General features: G+C 42.8%; 1 protein-coding gene across 2 annotated transcripts in view; it reads left to right on the top strand.

The window, feature by feature from the left end:
* The window catches only part of LOC124596132, a 223,424-nt gene extending 203,606 nt beyond the window's left edge, over positions 1–19,818 (top strand). Inside the window, exon 2 of one of the 2 annotated variants that reach the window (XR_006978284.1) lies at positions 17,300–17,425. Coding sequence is in view for 1 of the 2 variants with exons in the window: in XM_047135152.1 (XP_046991108.1) it covers positions 17,300–17,508 (209 nt within the window). In the remaining variant the exon portion in view is untranslated. Of the gene's footprint in view, positions 1–17,299 lie in introns of both variants that reach the window. The other variant, XM_047135152.1, reaches the window with a different exon arrangement.
* The last annotated feature ends 7,853 nt before the right edge of the window (positions 19,819–27,671 follow it).

The raw sequence follows: 27,671 nt of genomic DNA, 5'->3' as shown, positions 1-27,671 counted from the left end.
TATCGCCGGCGCAACAGGTTTGTGGCTCCCGCAGATTGCACTGACTCGGTGGGCTTAATGCGCGCAGCTCCCGTGGTTTATCGCTAACCTCCCGTTACTGCGCTGTTGAACTATCGCTGGCTGCAGTGTAGGCAACACACATGGGAACGATCAGTGAGGCGTGCGCTCCTGGAAGCGTTAACGTAACACGCTTCACCGTGTAAGTCCCTGCGAGCCGGCTAAAGGTCGATTCTTTCAAGATGGCTGCTGCACTTGGTCTCCGTTTGAAGCAACGTGCCGTCCTCCGAACACAGTCAAACAATCTGTAAAAGTTTGCTATGTTTGTCAAACATTTGACCGTGTTCGGCGCTGTTTGACGTCTTTATCAAACACAAATAGTTTTTGCGAGAAATTTTGATTGACGGAAAGTTGTTTGTGCCGACGTGTCGCCGCGTGTGTTTCGTGAAAAATAGTTTTATTACAATTTTTCTGACAGTATCGTGAGTTTCCACAGTCGTGGAAAGGTAAAAATAAAATATCACTGAGAGTTACCAAAATACTAGCGGTGTCGCATCTTTCCCAGCCGTATACTGTGCAGGAAGAGGTTAAGAAAAAAATCAATACTCTAACATATAAGCGGGAGTACAAGAGCAAAAGGAAATTACTTCTCTGTTCTTTCATGAACGGCGTGGGCTATATCTTTCCACGTTGTGGTATCAGAACTGTCATAAGAGCACTAAGTAGAAGAGAATAAATTTTTACATACTTTGTCTTCTTTTTCAGTGTGAGGGCGAAGCAATTCCAGACAAGTTATTAAAAGTTTCACTGCCCATCCGCAGAAAGTAGATGTAATCATCATGTTCTGAGTATAACATTTCCTTTAACACATTTCATGTGCATATTTCTCTCTCATTGTAAATCAATCCCTTCTTTTTGCTATTATCATTCTTCTTCTTTGAACACTGTTTTAGAAATGTTTTATCTGCATTTGTAGCCTATTCCCAACAGTGTGAAAATACAGTATACACGAAAAGCGTCTGCTTCAAAGTGAGGTTAAACTGACAAACTTTGTTTGTACGTGTACGGGTTTGTTTGACAAATCCGTAGCTGAACAAGGGCGAATTTCACATGCAAGTTGGCTCCTTTACTGGGGCCTATAGAGTTGCTGTGTTGTGAGAATGAGACGTTGGAAAACTTTCACAAGAGATTAATGAAGGTGCATGGCAGGGGGCCCCGACATTTTTTACGTGGTGCTGCCCTTTGCAATCCCAGAATATCTCATTCCCTAATGTTTATTCACTTTATTTATTAATTTTTAATGTTTTTGCTTCTTTCGAAAAACTTTGTCAGTAATTTGCCTTATTTAAATTAGTTGGCATCTGACATTTAAGATCCATAGTTGCGACGTTGCCAGTAGGGATTGGAAACATCATCCGGTTGAAACCGACATTTTGTATTGTGTATTAAACCGGGGACCTAGAGACGACGGTGAGGCTTCGTCCCGCCTTAGCCCTCAGTGATTCACAACCCCACAACAGGCCACAGCAGTCCACCCACCTCACCGCTGTCCCACACCGAACCCAGGGTTATTGTGCGGTTCGGCCCCTTGGGGAACGTCTCATACCAGACGAGTGTAAAGTGGCTCTGAGCACTATGGGACTTAACATCAATGGTCATCAGTTCCCTAGAACTTAGAACTACTTAAACCTAACTAACCTAAGGACAGCACACAACACCCAGTCATCACGAGGCAGAGAAAATCCCTGACCCCACCGGGAATCGAACCCGGGAACCCGGGCGCGGGAAGCGAATACGCTACCGCACGACCACGAGCTGCGGACGAGTGTAAACCCAAATGTTTGCGTGGCAGAGTAAAGATGGTGTACGCGTACGTGAAGACAGTGTTTGCGCAGCAATCGCCGACATATTGTAACTGAGGCGGAATAAGGGGGACCAGCCCGCATTCGCCGAGGTAGATGGAAAGCCGCCTTAAAAACCATCCACGGGCTGGCCGGCACACCGGACCTCGATACTAATCCTCTGGGCGGATTCGCGCCGGGGACCGGCACGCTTTCCCGCTCGGGAAGCAGCGCGCGCGTTAGACCGCGCGGCTAGCCAGGCAGGCTAAACCGATATTGGTATTTTAGTTCTGAATAACCGATATTTTTGGTATTTGTTTGCTCTCGGTCATAAAAGGTGTTTTTATTTTTCTACAAATAACAGATCTAAAAAAAACGAAATATCTCTTAGACACAGCAGCAGGGCTAAGATTTGTCGTCTTTAAATAAAACTTTTTTAAAGAAAAAAGTATTTTTAGTCGTAACATTTGCATTGCTTTCAGATACTGCGTTGTAGAAAATGGGAAAAGCGATCAGTGCCATTTTAATAACAATGCCGAGAGAAACGAGCATAAGAATTTGTACAGCACTGTTGAGACGATACTGTACCTGTTACCATAGGCGTGGCCTGTTGGTAGGCGTGTACATGCAGTGAGTAAGAAGCCCCAGCTAGTCGATATGGTAGTTTCTCACCGCCGTCGTCGGACACTAGTTGTATTACAGAATGGCACCATCCCTAGTTCAAATGGTTCAAATGGCTCTGAGCACTATGGGACTCAACTGCTGAGGTCATTAGTCCCCTAGAACTTAGAACTAGTTAAACCTAACTAACCTAAGGACGTCACACACATCCATGCCCGAGGCAGGATTCGAACCTGCGACCGTAGCGGTCTCGCGGTTCCAGACTGCAGCGCCAGAACCGCGCGGCCACTTCAGCCGGCACCATCCCTAGTCTGGAAGTATTTTACGATGTGCGGTAACAGTTAAGTACAACGCTCTATTTGCTTTAAAGGACTGAAAACTTATTAAAAAGTTCATTCACAGTTACAATAAAAATAGAAAGTAGCTGATCTTCTGCCTGTCTCCACAATATGCCTTTATCTGTTTGTAGCCCTTGAAAACGGACAAATTAACGCGAAAAACAGAGTTCTTCAACCTGTTTTCCAGCCTGTTTTCACCTTTTAGCAATTCCTAATGGTAATGCCCAAATAGTGCTATGATCCCCGATCAAAAATTGATTTTTGAGTAGAGTTTCAATAAATTAGAATCAATAGGGGAATACTGGTGGTAGTCGATCACTTGAAACTTTCCGAGTAAAGCAGCGAACGGTCGGCGGACTAAGTTTTCTTTTATTTGTCTGCTTAATTTAATATTTTGATTCTGCGTATGTTGGAACTGAGGAAGTCAAATTTTTTTCAATGTTTGTTCGATTTCTAGGTTTATTACAGGAAATAATAGGAATAAAAAACCTAAAATCGTTTACTTCTGAAATCGGTTACTTTAAGCGGTTTTAGCAGTCCGGTTCGAGGCCTACGAGAAAAACAGGCCGCGGCGCATACGTCACGTAGGTAGGCCTGCGCTCGCTCGCTCGCTCAACTCAGCAGACAAACTATGTTTCTGCACCCGTTAACTTGTAACTAGGTGTGTACATACAAAAGACAATTGCATATTCTACTGGAATCCGCTATTATGGAGTCTCACTGTTGTTAGTCCTACAATGATCGGAAGTCCACAGGCCTACCTATAATTTGTTATAGCTGTACTGGGGTACGATAAAATTAAAATCATGCCAAAATGACTTTCAGCCGTATAAGACACCACTTCTTGTATGAAATGAGAGCTGTCAAGCAGTAGAGACTAAATGCTATAAACAAACCGTTATGCCGCGCGCTATTAGCCGAGCGGTCTGAGGCGTTACGGTCATGGACTGTGCGGCTGGTCCCGGTGGAGGTTCGCGTCCTCCCTCGGGCATGGGTGTTTGTCCTTTGGATAATTTAGGTTAATTAGTGTGTAAGCTTAGAGACTGATGACCTTAGCAGTTAAGTTCCATAACATTTCACACACATTTTTTCAAGCCGTTATACCATTTATGTCGAGTATTAACCTTACATTAAATTTTGTTGTAGTATTGTCAATCAGTAAGACTTCATCATAGCGGATTCCAGTAGAAGATGGGATTCTAGTTAGTACGTAAGTGCCCAGCTGGGAGTTAACAGGTTTAGAAACGCATTTCATGTGCTGAGCTGAGCGAGCGAGCTCAGGCCTACCTTCGTGACTTGCGCGCCACGTCCTGTCTTTCTTGTGGGCCTCGCCCGGTCCCACTAAACTGGCGTTGAAAAAAGGACAACCGAAAACAGTTGTTTCAGTGATAACTGCCACCCCTAACCGGCAGCCCATACCACGACGGTAGAAAATCGTTATAAAGTCACTATCTTCACAAAAACCACTTAAAACAATGAAGGTCGGGTATGGTATGGGTTTATACAGTGTTTCTAAGAGTGTCAAAAATCTGTTCTTAGTTTTAGTTTGCGCCGTAGCTATAATTTTTTCCTCGAATAGGTAAAATTTTAGGGTTCGGAAAGTTTCCTAGCATGAGAACTGGCAAAACAAAACGCTTTTCGCAGCGAAACTGGCAACACAGTGGGAGCCAGCGAGGTCAGTAGAACTCCCATTGCTGTATTGCTAGCAGAGGTCACTCTACTCGCTTACTGACCAATGCCAAGCACTTGAATTCGAGCTCTACGCCTTACGTACTACGCTAACGGTTCTGCTGATCATTTCAGTGTTAGCCACACCTCAAAAAATCTGTCCGAAAGGTTGTTAAGTTGCATATCTGTAATATGTTCGAATCAAATGCCCTAACTGCTGGTAACCTCATCAACTTCGTTTCAAGATTGCTCACCAGTCGACCAAAAGTGCATCTGGCACAGCATTTCAAAACAATATCTGGTAATGTTCAATCGCAATCCAAAGAGTTTTTGCGCCGATTTCTGATTGCTGATGACACGTAGGTCAGTCATTACACACCAGAGTCCAAACGGCACTCAGAACAATGGACAAAGGCTGGTGAAAGTGCGCCGAAGAAAGCAAAGGCCATTTTGTCAGCTGGCATGGTGATGTCCACAGTTTTTTGGGATTCTCAAGGAATAATCCTCGTAGATTACTTGGAAAAAGGCAAAACCGTAAGTGGACCCTATTAAACTTCATTGCTGGATCGTTTGAAACGTGAGTTGGCTGAAAACAAGACTAAGGATGGCACGCAAAAACGTGCTGTTTTACCAGGATAATGAACCATCCTACACATCAGTGATAACAACGGCGAAGGTGCATGAATTGGGCTTTGAATTGGTTCCTCATTCACTCTGTACAATAGATGTACACTGCTGGCCATTAAAATTGCTACATCACGAAGATGACGTGCTACAGACGCGAAATTTAACCGACAGGAAGAAGATGCTGTCATATGCAAATGATTAGCTTTTCAGAGCTTTCACACAAGACTGGCGCCGGTGGCGACACCTACAACGTGCTGACATGAGGAAAGTTTCCAACCGATTTCTCATACACAAGCAGCAGTTGACCGGCGTTGCCTGGTGAAACGTTGTTGTGATGCCTCGTGTAAGGAGGAGAAATGCGTACCATCACCTTTCCGACTTTGATAAAGGTCGGATTGTAGCCTATGGCGCTTGCGGTTTATCGTATCGCGACATTGCTCCTCGTGTTGGTCGAGATCCAATTACTGTTAGCAGAATATGGAATCGGTGAGTTCAGGCTGGATCCCAACGGCCTCGTATCACTAGCAGTTGAGATGACATGCATCTTATCCGCACGGCTGTAACGGATCGAGCAGCCACGTCTCGATCACTGAGTCAACAGGTGGGGACGTTTGCAAGACAACAACCGTCTGCACGAACAGTTCGACGACGTTTGCAGCAGTATGGGCTATCAGCTCGGAGACCATGACTGCGGTTACCCTTGATGCTGCATCACAGACAGGAGAGCCTGCGATGGTGTACTCAATGACGAACCTGGGTGCACGAATGGCAAAACGTCATTTTTTTTTTCGGATGAATCCAGGTTCTGTTTACAGCATCATGATGGTCGCATCCGTGTTTGGCGACATCGCGGTGAACGCACATTGGAAGCGTGTATTCGTCATCGACGTACTGGCGTATCACCTGGCGTGATGGTATGGGGTGCCATTGGTTACACGTCTCGGTCACCTCTTGTTCGCACTGACAGCACATTGAACAGTGGACATTACATTTCAGATGTGTTACGACCCGTGGCTCTACCCTTCATTCGATCCCTGCGAAACCCGACATTTTAGCAGGATAATGCACGACCGCAAGTTGCAGGTCCTGTACGGGCCTTTCTGGATACAGAAAATGTTCGACTGCTGCCCTGGCCAGTACATTCTCCAGATCTCTCACCAATTGAAAACGTCTGGTCAATGGTGGCCGAGCAACTGGCTCGTCACAATACGCTAGTCACTACTCTTGATGAAGCTGCATGGGCAGCTGTACCTGTACACGCCATTTAAGCTCTGTTTGACTCAATGCCCAGGCGTATCAAGGCCGTTATTACGGCCAGAGGTGGTTGTTCTGGGTACTGATTTCTCAGGATCTATGCACCCAAATCGCGATAAAATGTAATCACATGTCAGTTCTAGTATAATATATCTGTCCAATGAATACCCGTTTATAATCTGCATTTCATCTTGGGGCAGCACTTTTAATGGCCAATAGTGTAGCCCCAATTGGTTTCTTCCTGTTCCCTCACTTGAAACTTCTAGGATGAATTTTTCATCAGTTAAGGAGGTGATAGTTGCAGTCAACGAGCGTCAACAAAGCTGGAGCATCGCTGGACTAAATTTATTTCTGAAACGAGGCTATGTATTTTTACGACTTATCGAACCCCTCGCATTACCTTGCGTCGCTGATGATCTCGGAATCTTCGAAATGTCACGATCTGCTCTTATGTAACATTTAACATATTGCAAGAGATGTTGAAAATTGTAGTTATCGCAGTGCAGAGATATTGCGAGACCTTGCGTCAACCTGGTCGTGGGATTTTCCCGCAACAAGGGAACAAACGGCTTTCCGCCACATGCTCACCAGCAGGAAACTGCGCGCTCGCGGTGTCCTTGGGAGGTTGCAGTACGTTCTGCCATCTGCGACGGCAATTGCGTCGCAACTCGTCGCGCCAGCGTTTCGTTTTACCTGCTTGCGCCCCTTTTCCTGTTTCCCTCAGCCCACATCACAAACTACCTGCATGACGTAAGACGAAACCAGACACAGAGCGAGGCAGCTAAAGCCATATATTCTCGAATGTTCACCAGCAGAGCGATGCGATATCGTCGCGAACATGCTATCTCCCAAAGGGATGTCCGCAGTCTGCTTAAATACACCACACTGAACAGAACTGCTGAAATCTACCATACTCGACAGGAGTGCATGTCATTTCTCCTGATAGGGTCGAGTTTTAGAAAGGCTACAGAGACAAAAAGGGTTAATAATCCTAGCATAACACCCGAAATGTCCCCTTTGAAAAATTTGAGGATGACAGTGCTGCAAAACCCCTTACGTTATTTGATTTTAAAACAGCTGAGCAGAACTCAACGTACTCAGACATTACTCTCTTTACTTATTCTGATCAACACTAAACTGACACACAATATTTTTAGCGCAACGCAATCTGACTTTCAAAAATCCCTACAAAAGAATGGCACTAACTAACAATAACCTATACCTTTCATGAATCACTTACCTCTCAAAAATCTTCGTTACTCGAACTGCTGCCAGCTAAATAAAAGATTCTAACTACTGAAGGTACTAACTACGGATAGGCATAGTTAGCAAATGAAAGATTTTGATAGAGAACAAACAATGTATTTACCTTAATAGTGTTCAAAAATCAATATATATAATCAGTTCATGACATCCAGTCTTACAAATTTACTCTTTCTGATCGAGACACGTCCAGATCATCCGCTCTCAAAACTCCGCCATTTTCTCTCCCCACATCCACCACTGCTGGCGGCTCGCCTCCAACTGCGCAACGCTACACGCTGTTCACATCCAACTGCCCAAGACTACAATAGCGAATTTTTCAACAATGCCAACCAGCCACAGACTGGACACAGCACAGTCAGTGATTTTCATACAGAGCGCTACGTGGCGTTACCAACATAAAAAACTAAACAGCCTACTTACACACCTATCTATAAATACTCGTTCAAACGTTTGTGAATTCCTAAGAGACCAAACTGCTGAGGTCATCGGTCCCTAGATATACACACTACTTAAACTGACTTATGCTAAGAACAACACACACGCCCATGCCCGAGGGAGGACTCGAACCTCCGGTGGATGGGGCAGCGCAGTCCCTGGCATGGCGCCTCAAACCGCGCGGCCGTTCCGCGCGGCCATAAATACTCGGTCATCCCAATGGCAGGCATGACAAAAAGGAGGCAATATAAAGACGTCACGCCACCGAGCGGTGCCGACTAAGAAGTATAGCAAAACAACCGCCTCTGTAAATATAGACAAGCATTCGACTGAGAAACGTACCACAGTGATTCTGCGCCTTTGGCAGATCTGACAAAAATGCACCTTCACCCCGTCCACACACACACACACAAACACGTGGCCCTAGCCACACAAAGCTTCACCAAGAAAAAATATGAAATATGGATATTCCGAAAATGCGGTTCATCCGTGGGAGAAACTGCCGACATGACTAAATTATCGCGGAATAATTGCAAGATGAAACCTAGTCCGAGAACTGAAGATTCTCCTAAATAACGACCAAATCGTGGGACTGAGCAAACGATGCAAGTTGCGGAATACTGACGAAACTAACGAAACGGAAGAACAAATAGTATAGGAAGCACAAACACACGCACATTCACACTGGGAAGCACGAATTCCAATTGACACTAAGCATATTTCACATACCAAGTTCCCACATTTCTAAGTTCTGATTAAACAACGTAGCTACCAGTCAAACCGAATAATAATAAAAAAAACATACTATTACACATTCCAAATGAAATATTCTGCATGATTATAAAGCTCTGAAGCTAGAAAGGAAATGGATTAAATCTTCGTCTAGGCTGAAACTTACACAGACTTAGTTACCAGATTCACTATAGGAAACGAGCTGCCATGAAATACCTCTCTGTTCAAAATCCCAGGAGTGAGTGTCCGGCTCTGTGACCTAATCGAGGTCCCCACACACAGGCAGGGGAAGTTGCCCGACAACATCCTTACCGCACCTTGCCAACTTAAGCACACTAGCGCTTCGACTAGAAGCAAATAAAACCTCTTTCCCACTCTCCATTGTTACACCAAAGTAGGCTAAACTGCCACAGTAGCAGACAAGTTTATCCGCCACCAAACATTATGAAAACTCAATATACGTACGCATTCACTCACTCTGTCATTCTATGATGGTCGGAATGGGAAAGAAGGATAGCGGTACAATATAAATACGTTGTAATTAATTGCTGAAAGGGTAGGAAGCACAGATGCGTAATACATCAATACATTGATATAAATCAGCATGAATTCAGCGAATATATGCGGTTGTGACTGATTGGAGCATGGTCAGTTGCCTATTATTTCTCCTGGTATGTTTATTGAAGTATGTATAATATGCTAAGGTACACTTGAAATGGCGTTATTTTTTATATAACCATTGTTGTTATTGTGGTCTTCAGTTTTGAGACTGGTATGATGCAGCTCTCCATGCTATTCTATCCTGTGCAAGCTTCTTCATCTCCCAGTACCTACTGCAACCTACATCCTTCCGAATCTGCTTAGTGTATTCATCTCTTGGTCTCCCTCTACGATTTTTACCCTCCACGCTGCCCTCCAATGCTAAATTCGTGATCCCTTGATGCTTTAAAACATGTCCTACCAACCGATCCCTTCTTCTAGTCAAGTTGTGCCACAAACTTCTCTTCTCCCCAATCCTATTCAATACCTCCTCATTAGTTACGTGATCTACCCAGCTGATCTTCAGCATTCTTCTGTAGCACCACATTTCGAAAGCTTCTATTCTCTTCTTGTCCAAACTGGTTATTGTCCATGTTTCACTTCCATACATGGCTACACTCCATACAAATACTTTCAGAAACGACTTCCTGACACTTAAATCTATACTCGATGTTAACAAATTCCTCTTCTTCAGAAACGCTTTCCTTGAAATTGCCAGTCTACATTTTATATCCTCTCTACTTCGACCATCATCAGTTATTTTGCTCCCTAAATAGCAAAACTCCTTTACTACTTTAAGTGTCTCATTTCCTAATCTAATCCCCTCAGCATCACCCGATTTAATTTGACTACATTCCATTATCCTCGTTTTGCTTTTGTTGATGTTCCTCTTATATCCTCCTTTCAAGACACTGTCCATTCCGTTCAACTGCTCTTCCAAGTCCTTTGCTGTCTCTGACAGAATTACAATGTCATCGGCGAACCTCAAAGTTTTTACTTCTTCTCCATGAATTTTAATACCTACTCCGAATTTTTCTTTTGTTTCCTTTACTGCTTGCTCAATATACAGATTGAATAACATCGGGGAGAGGCTACAACCCTGTCTCACTCCTTTCCCAACCAAGGCTTCCCTTTCATGCCCCTCGACTCTTATAACTGCCATCTGGTTTCTGTACAAATTGTAAATAGCCTTTCCCTCCCTGTATTTTACCCCTGCCACCTTCATAATTTGAAAGAGAGTATTCCAGTCAACATTGTCAAAAGCTTTCTCTAAGTCTACAAATGCTAGAAACGTAGGTTTGCCTTTTCTTAATCTTTCTTCTAAGATAAGTCGTAAGGTTAGTATTGCCTCACGTGTTCCAACATTTCTACGGAATCCAAACTGATCTTCCCCGAGGTTCGCTTCTACCAGTTTTTCCATTCGTCTATAAAGAATTCGCGTTAGTATTTTGCAGCTGTGACTTATTAAACTGATAGTTCGGTAATTTTCACATCTGTCAACACCTGCTTTCTTTGGGATTGGAATTATTATATTCTTCTTGAAGTCTGTGGGTATTTCGCCTGTCTCATACATTTTGCTCACCAGACGGTAGAGTTTTGTCATGACTGGCTCTCCCAAGGCCATCAGTAGTTCTAATGGAATGTTGTCTACTCCCGGAGCCTTGTTTCGACTCAGGTCCTTCAGTGCTCTGTCATACTCTTCACGCAGTATCTTATCTCCCATTTCATCTTTATCTACATCCTCTTCCATTTCCATAATACTGTCCTCAAGTACATCGCCCTTGTATAAACCCTCTATATACTCCTTCCACCTTTCTGCCTTCCCTTCTTTGCTTAGAACTGGGTTGCCATCTGAGCTCTTGATATTCATACAAGTGGTTCTCTTCTCTCCAAAGGTCTCTTTAATTTTCCTGTATTCAGTATCTATCTTACCCCTAGTGAGACAAGCCTCTACGTCCTTACATTTGTCCTCTAGCCATCCCTGCTTAGCCATTTTGCACTTCCTGTCAATCTCATTTTTGAGACGTTTGTATTCCTTTTTGCCTGCTTCATTTACTGCATTTTTATATTTTCTCCTTTCATCAATTAAATTCAATATTTCTTCTGTTACCCAAGGATTTCTATTAGCCCTCGTCTTTTTACCTACTTGATCCTCTGCTGCCTTCACTACTTCATCCTTCAGAGCTACCCATTCTTCTTCTACTGTTTTTCTTTCCCCCATTCCTGTCAATTGTTCCCTTATGCTCTCCCTGAAACTCTCTACAACCTCTGGTTCTTTCAGTTTATCCAGGTCCCATCTCCTTAAATTCCCACCTTTTTGCAGTTTCTTCAGTTTCAATCTGCAGTTCATAACCAATAGATTGTGGTCAGAATCCACATCTGCCCCTGGAAATAACTTACAATTTAAAACCTGGTTCCTAAATCTCCGTCTTACCATTATATAATCTATCTGATACCTTTTAGTATCTCCGGGATTCTTCCAGGTATACAACCTTCTTTTATGATTCTTGAACCAAGTGTTAGCTATGATTAAGTTATGCTCTATGCAAAATTCTACAAGGCGGCTTCCTCTTTCATTTCTTCCCCCCAATCCATATTCACCTACTATGTTTCCTTCTCTCCCTTTTCCTACTGACGAATTCGAGTCACCCATGACTATTAAATTTTTGTCTCCCTTCACTACCTGAATAATTTCTTTTATCTCGTCATACATTTCATCAATTTCTTCATCATCTGCAGAGCTAGTTGGCATATAAACTTGTACTACTGTAGTAGGCATGGTCTTTGTGTCTATCTTGGCCACAATAATGCGTTCACTATTCTGTTTGTAGTAGCTAACCCGCACTCCCTATTTTTTTATTCATTATTAAACCTACTCCTGCATTACCCCTATTTGATTTTGTATTTATAATCCTGTAATCACCTGACCAAAAGTCTTGTTCCTCCTGCCACCGAACCTCACTAATTCCCACTATATCTAACTTTAACCTATCCATTTCCCTTTTTAAATTTTCTAACCTACCTGCCCGATTAAGGGATCTGACATTCCACGCTCCGATCCGTAGAATGCCAGTTTTCTTTCTCCTGATAACGACGTCCTCTTGAGTAGTCCCCGCCCGGAGATCCGAATGGGGGACTATTTTACCTCCGGAATATTTTACCCAAGAGGACGCCATCATCATTTAATCATACAGTAAAGCTGCATGTCCTCAGGAAAAAGTACGGCTATAATTTCCCCTTGCTTTCAGCCGTTCGCAGTACCAGCACAGCAAGGCCGTTTTGGTTAATGTTACAAGGCCAGATCAGTCAATCATCCAGACTGTTGCCCCTGCAACCACTGAAAAGGCTGCTGCCCCTCTTCAGGGAGTAATAAGGAGACCATTTATCACCCTCATGCTCCGGGGGAAGACTGTGCAAGGAGTGCTCTTGCCATTCTAGAACAGTCCCAAGCAGTCTTTCTAAAGTCAAACCACTGGTATAATATCAATGAAGTGAAGCACGTAAATATTTAAAGTAAACATTCTGTAAAGTAGAATACTGGTAAGCCACGCATGTCGTGGTGTCTGTGAAATAATGCACAAAATATTTAAAGCAAAACTATGTAAGATGAGCTCAAGCACCCAGGATTATGAGTTAAATTTCTGTTTAAGATAAACTGTTTCTATCAGAAACGTGTCAATTTTGCGGCACATGTTTTAACTAATTACCTAGGTTAAGAAACGTAATTGGACACTATGCTGAATATTAAAATGAACTATAGGCTGTTATCCACATATAACCCCGTGCAAGAGTAAGCAAAGACACAGGCCATCAAAACTAAAAATATGTAGTATATTATCAACAGAGGCAAATGTGCCACAAAAAGGAATTTAAATAAACCATCAACTAAAGTAACACATTACAGAACATAATACAAACACCAATAAGTAAAACAAGACAATAATAGTCCACTGAACCAACAAATGATATGAGTCTTACTTGTCGCTTTAGAAAGTCGTTTCCCTCGTACCATGACAATTCACGAATGTAGATTTCAAAATAAACATCATCAAAAAATAAACAAAAATTAGAAAACAATATTACATGAAATACACGAACAGTTAAGGAAACATGATCGTAAAAGGCATATGTCAATATCATGAATAAGCAGAACGATCAATAATCGATATCAGATATGCAAACACTGAGATTTAACTAAAAACGTGTCAAAAAGGAAAAGTTAATAGTAGAAATGCTCTATAAACATGATACTTACGATGCAGCGTGAGAATAGAAGCAAAATATTACCGCGTTTGACTTCCATACATGGCTGCACTTCAGAAAAGACTTACAAACACCTATCTTTATATCCTGTGTTAACAAATTACTCTTTTTTAGAAACGCTTTTGTTTCTACTGTCAGTCTGCATATTATACCCTGTCTACTTGTACTAACGTCAGTAATTTTCTGCTCAAATAGCAAACCACATCTAGTATTTTTAGCGTCTCATTTCCTAATCAGTATCACTCGATTTAATTCGACTGCATGCAGCCGTTTCTACATTTTTTTGTATTAATCTTATAACCTCTTTTTGAGACACCATTCATTCTTTTCAACTGATTTTCCAAGTCCTTTGCCATCTTTGACAGAATTAAAATGTCATCGGATGACCTCTAATTCTTGTTCCTACTGCCTGAACTGTAATTCCATTTCCAAATTTTTCCTTGCTTTCCTTGTTTGCTCGCTCATTACACGGGTTAAGGAACATAGGGGATAGACTACAACCCTGTCTCACACCCTCCTCAGTAACAGTCTGTCTTAAAGCTTGTTTAGACGATGACGCTGGATTGCCCGAATGAGTTGCACACTGATGGTTTCGTATGTGGCTGTACGGCGCCTTCAGTGTACACTCCAGTTTCGTCGTTTTGGGAGCGCCGCAGTCATGTGTAAAATGAAAGTTATGGCAAGTATAAGTGGTGTGGAGGAATTCATGCATAAAACAAAACATAAAAAAATATGAAACGTGTTTGGATTCGTGATTGGATAAATAAAAGACGTCAGCTCGGTTGCTCAGCGATCTTGCTGAAAGAAATTTTTTGTGGAAGAGCCTAGAATTTATTTTAATCTTCTGTACTACAATTTGTGAATGGGAAGCACTGCTGTGACGGTTTAAATAAATGAATATTAAATAAATAATTCAGCTTCCCAGATTTCTCTAGGTTCTCCTCCTGTCAGCTGTTTTCCTTAAAAAATATTGGCCAATTCGAACCACGAGATTTTTATCTTTTGCGTGCCTGTATTTTTCTTAATTCATTTGTATGTGCACTCCTAATTGAATGAATTTTGCTCCGCAGCTCAGATATCGTCAACCATTCGATGTTCAGATCGCGTATGGCGGCCGATGCGCAGCATCACGCCACTGCTTGGTTCAAATGGTTCAAATGGCTCTGAGCACTATGGGACTTAACATCCGAGGTCATCAGTGCGCTAGAACTTAGGGCTGCTTAAACGTGACTAACCTAAGGACATCACACACCCATGCCCGAGGCAGGATTCGAACCAGCGACCGTAGCAGTCGCGCGGCTCCAAACTGAAGCGCCTAGAGCCACTCGGCCACACCGGCTGGCGCCACTTCTTGTTTTTGTTGTCGACATCATTCAAATCCCGTAAACAACCAATCAAAGCATAGCTACCCAAAAAGCGAACAATTTCCTCCGTTCCCCACTTCAAACTACAGTTTAGTTCACTCTGCCGACACACCTAACCACAGTAGTCGAGCAACTAGTGTCGCCAAAGTTGGAACAACCCGAAAGTGTTTTACCAACGAGCTGCGCAAGTTCCCGGTGACCAATAGCGCAGTTTCGCGTGCAATCTAGTGTCGTCATGCAAACTAGGTTTGAACACAGTCTTCGACTCTCGCAACTCCGGTCTGGTTTCGGTGCAGGCAAACGGCTGCTGCTGGACAGAGCGGTGTTTGGGACCCCGGTGTAACTGCTAGCAGCGGACGCCCACTGCGCCCCTCCCTTGCTCTCGCAATTGTCGCCGCTGTCTCCGTGTAGCGTGACGGCCCCGCCCACCCACTCCCTCCCAAAGAGCAGCGACCGCTCAACCACCGAGGCTGCCGCTCAACACAGTGGCCCTGCTCATGTCCGCTGGATGGTGGAATAGCTAATTACTACACTGATGAGCCAAAATACACTTAATCACAAAAAAAACTCGAATCACGAAGGAGTCATCCGAATTGGATGGAAACAGGTAGATGTGACGTACGTGTACAGACAAACAAATGGTTACAATTTCAGAAAAATTGGATGATTTATTCAAGAAAAAGAGCTTCCCAAACTGAACAAGTCAATAAAGCAATTTTAATGGCCAGTAATGTACGAGGACAGTTCAATAAGTAATGCAACACATTTTTTTTCTGAAACAGGGGTTGTTTTATTCAGTATTGAAATACACCAGGTTATTCCCCAATCTTTTAGCTACACAACACTATTTTTCAACGTAATCTCCATTCAATGCTACGGCCTTACGCCACCTTGAAATGAGGGCCTGTATGCCTGCACGGTACCATTCCACTGGTCGATGTCGGAGCCAACGTCGTACTGCATCAATAACTTCTTCATCATCCGCGTAGTGCCTCCCACGGATTGCGTCCTTCATTGGGCCAAACATATGGAAATCCGACGGTGCGAGATCGGGGCTGTAGGGTGCATGAGGAAGAACAGTCCACTGAAGTTTTGTGAGCTCGTCTCGGGTGCGAAGACTTGTGTGAGGTCTTGCGTTGTCATGAAGAAGGAGAAGTTCGTTCAGATTTTTGTGCCTACGAACACGCTGAAGTCGTTTCTTCAATTTCTGAAGAGTAGCACAATACACTTCAGAGTTGATCGTTTGACCATGGGGAAGGACATCGAACAGAATAACCCCTTCAGCATCCCAGAAGACTGTAACCATGACTTTACCGGCTGAGGGTATGGCTTTAAACTTTTTCTTGGTAGGGGAGAGGGTGTGGCGCCACTCCATCGATTGCCGTTTTCTTTCAGGTTCGAAGTGATGAACCCATGTTTCATCGCCTGTAACAATCTTTGACAAGAAATTGTCACCCTCAGCCACATGACGAGCAAGCAATTCCCCACAGATGGTTCTCCTTTGCTCTTTATGGTGTTCGGTTAGACAACGAGGGAGCCAGTGGGAACAAACCTTTGAATATCCCAACTGGTGAACAATTGTGACAGCACTACCAACAGAAATGTCAAGTTGAGCACTGAGTCGTTTGATGGTGATCCGTCGATCATATCGAACGAGTGTGTTCGAACGCTCCGCCATTGCAGGAGTCACAGCTGTGCACGGCTGGCCCGTACGCGGGAGATCAGACAGTCTTGCTTGACCTTGCGGCGATGATGACACACGCTTTGCCCAACGACTCACTGTGCTTTTGTCCATTGCCAGATCACCGTAGACATTCTGCAAAGCGCCTATGACTATCTGAGATGCCCTGGTTTTCCGCCAAAAGAAACTCGATCACTGCCCTTTGTTTGCAAGGCACATCCGTTACAGACGCCATTTTAACAGCTCCGTACAGCGCTGCCACCTGTCGGAAGTCAATGAAACTATACGAGACGAAGCGGGAATGTTTGAAAATATTCCACAAGAAATTTCCGGTTTTTTCAACCAAAATTGGCCGAGAAAAAAAAAGTGTTGCATTACTTATTGAACTGCCCTCGTACATTGTCTGAGTTGTCTCCCAACAGTCGCTCAAGGTTAATATCCCCACTCCTAGCACAGTACTAATGATTTAAAAAACATGCGCTTCCTCTGCCCCACCCTGTATCATCGGCTTGATTGCTTCATAATCTATATACGTGGAGGGCCACTGCAACTGTATATACTGTTCTGACGATTTACATTCGCTAATGACAGTGTTCGGTGCGCTGCTGCGTTGCCTCGTTTTTATTTTGCAAGTTGCCAGTCTTTAATGTGTGCCTTGTGTTGTGTCCGCAGTTAACAACGGGGACCTGCAGACGGTGCGCTCCTGCGCGTTCATACTGCCCGATCAGCCGTGCACGACGACGGACCAGTCCTCGTACATCCACGAGGAGTACTGCATCACCTGCGAGACTGACCTCTGCAACGCTGCCCCGCCGCTGCCCGCCGCCGCTGCCGCCACCGCAGCCATCATCACCCCTCTGGTGGCTGTTCTCCTCGCTTAACACCTCAGAGGACAACGCGCCGCACACCAGCCTCCAAACATAACACAACTCCAGTTCTCCGCCACACACACTGCCTGTCGAGCTGCCAGCTCCCACGTGACAACCCAGCTAACAAATGCTCTGCTGCCATGCGTTGTTGTTACCAGAAGGACCCGAGCCGGCGCTATTGTACGTCAACGTACGTCCCTTCCTGTATAGCAACTCACCACCCGTATCAAGTAAAAGTTGGAGGACAATCAGTTTACAACACAAGCTTTTCAGAGGCGTATCAACATGGAGCCTACCACCAGTACCTCCAAGTCTATACTGTTAAACATCTACAAGAATGTAATAAATAACAGAAAAAGAAGGAAAAAGCTTGCAATACCCAATTATGTACACGAATTTGATTATTACGCTACTATCGCCTAACAAGGTTTTCATGTAGATTTCTAACGAAGTATTTGTAATGGTAACTTACCGCTTTATAGTTGCTGTGAGGACTCCATAATTTTCGTAATTATCATACAAGAAATGCACTGCAGTGTAAGCTAAATATCACCATGGAATTTTGGAATACTTCCAAAGTTTTATCTCAAAGTCAGTGTCGTTTCTCAAGTACGTTTACGTCGGAGTAATTCTGTAGACGAACGTGCCGAACTTCTCTGAGTCCTGTCTCAACAATTTAAAATTTGTACCAAAGCTAAACTGCAACCAGTTCCGTCGGTGGAGTGTTAAGTGCCTGAATCTCGCCACAAACGAAAAGTTCCACTTGGTTCGAATTATTAATGCAATAAATCGTTGCTGAGAACACTATTGCTGTTGTTGATTAGTTGACTTCAACTTTGAGCCACAAATTAGCAAGCAGTTAATATTTCTGTTGGTTCGAGTTTATTAAATAATACATATTCTTTATAGCTTAAATTACTTGTTAAAATACACTGTGTGATTCGTTCGAAAAGTATTAAACACGATTACATCTGGTTGGTGTACATTTCTTAATCACACCAGGGACCAATAAATCTCGCATTTTAAAATAAAATGTAACTTAGAATGTAGGAATTAATGTCTGTCTGTCTGTCTGTCCCATTTGCCGCTGATGTGTATGCCTTTTACGGTAATTTAACTGTCCCAACGTTGACACATTGTTTAGAAAATTGTAACCAATGATATTACATGTACAATCTTCTACTTTGTTTGCCCATATGGGATATCTTAGCATATATCTTTTTATAGTTATAAGTATTTTGAAAATATTAAATCATGTCAGAATAGAAAGTAATTAATGTTATTTGGCAGTCAACTGCCTTTGTACTCTATGTTACACCTTACTATTACACTGTGTAATATAAAATAATGAGCCCTTTCTAATACAGCTATTTGAGTCTGATTTCTTTCACTCAGACTTTCAGAGTAAATATTTTCTACTCAGTAATTCTTAAAAATAATTCTAGAAATTTTTGTATGCAGTTACTGTGTAAATTTCTTTAAAATCTGAAATAATGATATAACTCAGGATGCAGCTGTCTCTGCAAAACAGTTTTATTTGTTTAACTTTTGTTAATACTAACCTTAAAAAAATGCTTGATTGCATATACATTGCCCTCAAGTTGCAGCTACTAGTTCTGTAAGCGTTTTAGTGTCCTTAGCTTGTTTTCTAGTACAGCATTAGTTTAGAAATTTTAGTACTAACTTATACTGCATATGTATTAACGATTTCCAATATGGCATCTATGAGTTGAGTATTATTTTTATATCTTTATCGTTTTTGTTAAAACTGTTACTTTTGCATAGAGTTTTTTATGTGTGCGAGTGAGAGAGTTATTTATGAATAAGTTGATTATATTTTGTTTGGCTGATTTTATTGTTGTGTTGTGAGAGTGTGGCTGTTGTAGATTATCGCTATACCTGTAGCTCCCGTTTTGTACATTGCTCTTCCCGCCCTTGTAGATGTAAGCGCCCGGACCACATCCGTAGGCCTCCGTAGCTTAAGTTCTGCGCGGCCCGCCACCCTGGCCGTGGCCAAAGCACTTGGCGCAGTCGGGGCTCCCGGGCCGGCAATGATCCTTATCACACGCTCCGTCCATTCAAGCAGTAGAAGCGCACACACCTGTACGGCGTCAGCCTGCGCCGCCAAAGTCCCTGGCCCGCTCCTTACGTTCGTGGTTGTGCCTAGTTTGCCTAGTTTTTAAGACCTCTCCTGTTGTTTTCATGTTGGCTTTATTAACTATTATTTGTAAGCTTTATGTAATATATTTCCTTTGAGAGACACTGTATCCTGTAAGAATCGACATATCAAAGCAATACTTGTAAATAAAGTGAACAACAGCACACTCTCCTGTCTACAGTTATGTTGTCATGAACCCTTCACTGACGAATCCAGCACTTTTCTTCCTCAACTTCCTCATATCACCACCTGAAAGTCAGAGGAAAGACATACCTGAGAGAGAAACAATGCAGTACTATCAAAATATCACAAATTTTGAAATTTATGTTCGAATTTTTAGCAAGTGGTAGGGCTTACTTCAAAGTCACATGGTAGTGGTGCAACATGTGAAGGCACATCTGTTAGTTACCACTTAATGTGTGTTTACTTCATGCCTTTTAGTCCTTTGATTAACAGTAATAAAACCTTCCTCCAAATTATTGTTTTTTAAACACAGGTAAGATCAATTACACAGGGTGTTAGTGGTATAAGTGCATATTTTGTGGTCATTAGTGCTTCAGTATGTACCCACTTTGGTGTGTTAGTTGTTTTTTCTCAGTGTCTAACAGTCTTCCCACAAACACATCACATAATTTGTATCTGATGTTTGCGTCATGATCATCATTGCACTCCTAAATAGAATTTGCCTGTCAGTGTAGATTAACCATTTTGCTTTCATGTGTCTACACTTCAACACTTGACCTGTTGCCCAGTGCAAAATAAACATTAATGGCTTACTCTTTCCACACATAACTGGTGGTACCAAGCAACCTAAAAGGTACTACTTCTAACACCTATAATTATTACTCTGCAAATGAAGTAAATGTTGATATAATGTTGTTCAGTACACTGCTCTCAGTCACCAATAAAAATATCTGCATTTATATCCCTAACATCCCATATATCAAATTAACACAAGTACGTGTATTTTCAGAATAAAGTTTCACAGTAATATTATTGTATGTGGTTTTACAGCGAAACTACTGATAACTTGGAGATTGTTCCCTTTTTGCCTCACTTCACGAAACAGTTCCTATTACAGTCATCTTCATAAAAAGAACTGCACCCAGAAGGACAAGTCAGATTGCTCTCATTGTTGGCAGGCAGGTACATAATACGATACAAATGCAATGATTACACTTTTAGCTTGGAAGGACCAACATGCACTGTACTACATGGCCGCAAAACGTGTTAGTGTGGTATCGGGGTCCATGGTTGTGTATACAAGTATAAAGGTGTTGGTTTCTAATCTACTCCTGTGAAACTCCAACCAATGCCACCTGCACCTGAGTGCACAGATCTCATAGATTGGTGGGCTGAGGGGGAGTCCTGATGAAATGCCCCATGGCGGCCCACACATTCTCAGTTGGGGAGATGTGGCTGGTGATGGAAGAGTATCAACAGCTGCAAGACATGCTTCGATGCTTGGGAGATGACAGTGATATGAGGTCAAGAGCTGTCCTGTAGAAACATGCCATTTGGTGGAGGGGGGGGGGGGAAGAGGGTGAGCATTCATAAACACCAAATCTTTCACTTGCAGGACCTCAACGATGAACCATGCAGCTATCATGGAGCCTCTTGGTACATTAACACTGAGCAGGCACTGTAGAATATTTCTCCCATCACTGTCACACCAGAGTTGTGAGATGTGTGATGGGAGATCACAAACCACTCCTCTTGGTGCTTTCCACTGTACCACCATAGTCCCAGTGGTCATCACCTCCAAGGCATAAGCAGCACTCGTCACTAGAGACAACTGCTGTAGGTCTGCAGGGCTCCATGTCCATCGCTGTTGACACCAAGCAAGTCAAGTGCAATGCTGTGTGGTTGACAGTGGCAGGCATCGCAACAGTCAGTGTTTAGGAAGCCCTGCATCAGGCAAACGCCTGCCAATGGCACTAGCACTTGTGTGATGTTGCATAAAGGCAGGATGGACCACTGAATGGCACCTGTTACTGTTGTTCAGTCTGTTGGTGTGTGGCAGACAATGTCAGTATTCATTGTGGTGCATGTCAGACATCCGGAACCTACATGTTATGCATGAGTACTTTCATGTATCCACTGCCACCAACAATGGGCAATGGTGGTGTTGCATGACGAGTGATGCATGCAACACGACGATAACATCACTCAGTCTCCCACAGCCCCACCATGTGGCACCTCTAGAACTCGTCTAGCTGGGCAATCTGCACTCAAACATATTGACTAAGCATAATGTACATTCATGTGGAGCTCTTGTGATGCTGTCCACTGTCCTATTAGCTGGCACAGTCGTTATAGGGTTCTCTTGTAACAATCGATGGGCATAACATCATGGCCCCACTTGTGCTTGCCGAGAGCATGGCCGTGGATGGGTACTTCTAGGTGTATCTTTTTTATGATGATTATGAAATTAACTCAAGTATATGTTTCTTCAGAATAAAGTTTTACAGTAATGCAGACACTGTTCGTATTTTATAGTACTTTATAAAAACAGTTCTTATTGTTACTGATGCAGAATCCAGCGCCACATATCTGCTATATCCATTTGATACAGTGGAGATGTCTGACTGTGCTTCACACTGCACAAGTTCTTGATGTTTGCTTTGCAGTCCTATATGTTGGTTCATTTCATTTACATACTTATCTGGTGGAATGCATGGTTCATAACAGCTGATGCATGCTGGTTTGTTTGCTCTTTTTATTGCCAGACATACTGATATCCTTGATTGCAGTGACAGCAGCTCTAAACTCATTCTGTCATCTGAATTAATTTCCCTGAAGACCACAGCCACACTTAGAAAATGCAACGTGATGATGCGCCACCACTTCATTTTCCGTGTGTCTGTCAGAGGTTACTGACTTCTGGTCACTTCATAACTCATCAGGTCGTTGATACAGCATATCAATGATAAGGTCAGCAGCACATGGACTGTCTGATTTCGTTGCTGAGAATAGGAAATGATTTGACCATTACTCGCTAATGGTTACAGACTGGAATCCGGCGTTGTAATCTGGTTTAGAACGAAGGCGGATTAGTATTAGTAAAATGTGGCACGCACAACGTAGTTTTAAAAAATCGTTAACACCTACCATCGATAAAAACTGAACTGTATGATCACAAACATGAGCTAAAACGACAGTCCCATAGCCAGAAAAGGCTGAAAATGTGTACTATTACATACATTGTACTGGAGGTGGATGCTAATAGCTAATAACTGCCAGTAAACGCCATGATTCTATTATACACAACAAGGCGGAAGGTAAGTAGTCAAACTAAAAAAATGTGGTTTCAAACAGTATCCAATGGTAAACAGATTCTTAATGTAGGAACGGCCACCACGATACTGTCAGTGTGCATGAATGGACACAGAAGAGCTGCCTGCTTTGGAGACATTCAATACTCAGCTGCTGATGATGCTCCTCAATGTGACTCGGGAAACCTCTGTGCCTGCTGCAGCGCATGGGCTAATACAAGTCTTCCCACTCACTGCTGAACTGGTGTAGCCAAGAAGTTCATTCTGCTATGTAGCATACACTTTGAGATGCATTGTGGTCTTAGTTACCACTGCCACAAAACAAACATGACACTTCGAGATGCATTGTCGTCTTAGTTACCACGGCCACAAAACAAACATGACAAGTATTTTGTTAGAAATAGGTGACGTTTTCTCGAGAATATACATTTATCAAGGAAGAATCAGAAGCAGGGACAGTGGCCACTACCTCAGCCTTCAAGTTATTGGGGTAGGCAACTGCTGGAGTGTGTGGCATGTGACAAAGACAGTGAGCACACAGGGGGGTCGCATAGTGTCTCGAGACAGAAAGCGTCACCCCCTATTGCTTCCCTGACACCAAACAATTTTACTGACCCTCTCCTCCTTGTTGATATTCCGCAGCCAATCCCTCTTTCCCCTCACGGGAAAGAACATGGAAGTTTCCTAAGCTAGGAACAAAAACTTAAGCGTTTCAGTTGCTAATACTTGGGATGTCATCAGAATATCAGTACTGGTCAGACATTCTGTCTCTAGTAACTTAGTAGACTTCTCAGTTTAATCTTTCTGTTGATGTAGTTAGTTACTTTCTTTGAAACTGATGTGAATTAGTAACCGTTTGAGTTCCAAAACAAAAACCTATCGGCACTACCCATACGTCACAACAATAAACAACTGTGCATGTTATGCAACATTCCATAAATAATTTGGCCATTGCACACAATGGAGGCATAATCACATTCAAAGAACACCTTACTATATTCTTGATTATAGTTTGTTAAATAAAGGTTGCTTAATCATGGAAGAAATTGGAGGAAGTAAAATTCATAAATATAAGTCGATTTCATAAATTACGAAATTTCATTCAAGAAAGACAATGAATCTTACTCAAATGTTGCTCTTGGAAAACAAAACACAGAAAATTAACTTGAGAAACTGAAGCTAATAATGCGGGACAGCATCGTTACGAAGACTGAGAGAACAACAAAACAGAATTTCTCAATCTTCTCAACTCACATTTAAAAAAAAAAAAGGCAAAGAACACCACTGCCAAGATGCACAAAAAGCGAGCTGTTCAGACTACAGACTTGGAGATGTGAAACTAACGTCTCATTCTTTTGAAAAGAGCTAGACTTACATTTCCAGACTGCACCGACAGCCAGTTACGACGGCCAAGAAACAAATGATAGTCGGCATGGAATGACTCCCATGAAAAGAATGCTCAGAATACAAACTACTCTAATCTCAATCCGAACTCCCTTTGGAGGGAGCTTGTCGCCCATGTGACGAACATGAATGTACGTCAAAGCATGAACGTAGAAGGGAACACTGCAAAAGTTTCCATGACTCTGCGTTCAAATACAATTTCCTAGATTGGTAGCAAGTTTGACCAGTTTCCACTGTTCGAGGATGTAGCACACACAGAGTCTAGAAAGGGAAACAGTACATAGGATTGGTCAAACAAAAATGCTATTGAGACGGAGCTAAATTCCTCATGTTTATTGTAATGGAAATGCAGTATTCTTGATGACTTCCGTGCTGAATAGGCATTTGCTACGTATGACTTGAGGGCTAAGGCACCGTTGTGGCCGCAGATCAGGTATTAACTCCCGGAAACGGCAATTCCAGCAGGCCTTGGGAACCGCACTGGAATGTCACCCAACTCTTCAGCAAAGTTTCGCTGTCCTACGCTACAGTGACAATGGGAGTGGAATCAGCTTCCTTCCTTAAGAACATTTCAGCCACCACAGAAAATTTATACTGACCATGTACTCCATTCATACATATCACAAAAGTGGAGGTACTCGTACGTAAGTATGTCCCATACCTTCTTCTAAACCACTGTATCACTTTTAACCAAATTAGGTACACATGCCACTCACTGTCTGGGAAGAATCATTGAGGGGATAGTAACTACCTACCTGTCAAAGGGGTGTGTGTACGGATGAAAAAGACGCACAGCTCACTTCGCGCGTTTACATTATGCAGATATTAAATTTGACCTGCTGGGCAGAGTATTTTATTATATATATCATGAAATTAACACTGTATTCATCAAATACAATAACATTGCACAAAGTACAATGAAAGGAATACATTTAAAAATAAATTTTCATATTTTTGGATACAATCATTCACATTTTACATTTGTATTAACAAAAAATCGGTGAATCCATATAAAATAAATTTACATTAGAACCAAAAACGGTGAAAGTTACGTGCTGAAACGTGGAAACTCTGTGTGATGAGACCTCTTCTTATTACCATTACTGTGTCATTACTATATATTTTTTATACTTCAGCACCAGAGTAGACTTTCATTGTTATGATTTTACAAGAATGTAGTGTCCCACTGTATTGCTAGGAATGAGAAAGCAAGCGCTCTAAATTCCGATTACAGTGTTGCCCATTTATTCTGATCTAGAAAGGCCTTTGCTATTCTACTTTGGAGTATGAACATTAACTGTGTAAATTACTTTCGATGTGTGTGGTGCCACTTGCTCCAAATTGAATCCGATATTCGTAAATGGAATTGAATAGGTATCAACAGTACCAGAATGGCTTCCTCATCAACCATAACACAATAGGTAACGGCCGGATACTGGCATTGGGCTCTGTTAGAAAATGCACCTACTGAGTTACGTAATAAATTTGCAAATGAATACTATTTCCTAACTTCATCTCTGAGAGTTCGTTTTGGCCCTACAATTGTTCCTTACCTGCAACAGATAACTCAGCTTTGCTATGTCTGCTTAACTGTATAATATGAACTGTTGAACTGCATGTACCTGAAATAAATTACTGCACGGATAATTGCCTTAGTTCACCACCGGTCATTAAAATTGCTACACCACGAAGATGACGTGCTACAGACGCGAAATTTAACCGACAGCAAGCAGATGCTGTGATATGCAAATGATTAGCTTTTCAGAGCATTCACACAAGGTTGGCGCCGGTGGCGACACCTACAACGTGCTGACATGAGGAAAGTTTCCAACCGACTTCTCATACACAAACAGCAGTTGACCGGCGTTGCCTAGTGAAACGTTGTTGTGATGCCTCGTGTAAGGAGGAGAAATGCCTACCATCACGTTCCGACTTTGATAAAGGTCGGATTGTAGCCTATCGCGATGCGGTTTATCGTATCGCGACATTGCTGCTCGCGTTAGCCGAGATCCAATTACTGTTAGCAGAATATGGAATCGGTGGGTTCAGGAGGGTAATACGGAACGCCGTGCTGGATCTCAACGGCCTCGTATCACTAGCAGTCGAGATGACAGGCATCTTATCCGCATGGCTGTAACGGATCGTACAGCCACGTCTCAATCCCTGAGTCAACAGATGGGGTCGTTTGCAAGACAACATCCATCTGCACGAACAGTTCGACGACGTTTGCAGCAGCATGGCTATCAGCTCTAAGACCATGGTTGCGGCTACCCTTGACGCTGCATCACAGACAGGAGCGCCTGCGATGATGTACTAAACGACGAACCTGGCTACACGAATGGCAAAACATTTTTTCCGGATGAATCCAGGTTCTGTTTACAGCATCATGATGGTCGCATCCGTGTTTGGCGACATAGCGGTGAACGCACATTGGATGTGTGTATTCGTCATCGCCATACTGTCGTATCACCCGGCGTGATGATATGGGGTGCCATTGGTTAAACGTCTCGGTCGCCTCATGTTCGCATTGACGGCACTTTGAACAGTGGACGTTACATTTCAGATGTGTTACGACCCTTGGCTCCACCCTTCATTCGATCCCTGTGAAACCCTACGTTTCATCAGGATAATGCACGACCGGGTGTTGCAGGTCCTGTACGGGCCTTTCTGGATACAGAAAATGTTCGCCTGCTGCCCTGGCCAGCACATTCTCCAGATCTCTCACCAATTGAAAACGTCTGGTCAATGGTGGCCGAGCAACTGGTTCGTCACAATACGCCAGTCACTACTCTTGATGAACTGTGGTATCGCGTTGAAGCTGCATGGGCAGCTGTACCTGTACACGCCATCCAAGCTCTGTTTGACTCAATGCCCAGACGTATCAAGGCCATTATTACGGCCAGAGGTGGTTGTTCTGGCTACTGATATCTCAGGATCTATGCATCCAAATTGCGTGAAAATGTAATCACATGTCAGTTCTAGTATAATATATTTGCCCAATGAATACGCGTTTATCATCTGCATTTCTTCTTGGTCCAGCAATTTTAATGGCCAGTAGTGTATTTGTTTTAATGCTCGAGAGGGCTCGCCGTTCTTCATAAGACGAGCAGGCGCGCGACGCACTTTGTACACATATAAAGAATGCCTGTCTTTATGTCAGAAAGATAAACATGTATCACCAAAATCACGGTTTAATCTAATTAATTTAATTAAAACAAAGATAAAATAAAGTTCAAGTATATGAGATAAATCACTGTTTAATAAAACAATAGCAAAATAACACTTTTCATTATATCATTGTGCTGTCGCATACAAGTGTTATCCCATAGTCAAGACCG

Source organism: Schistocerca americana, chromosome 2, assembly GCF_021461395.2.
Source record: "Schistocerca americana isolate TAMUIC-IGC-003095 chromosome 2, iqSchAmer2.1, whole genome shotgun sequence".
Taxonomy (NCBI): domain Eukaryota; kingdom Metazoa; phylum Arthropoda; class Insecta; order Orthoptera; family Acrididae; genus Schistocerca; species Schistocerca americana.
Note: the sequence above shows the minus strand (reverse complement) of the source record. Positions and strands in the feature narration are given on the sequence as shown.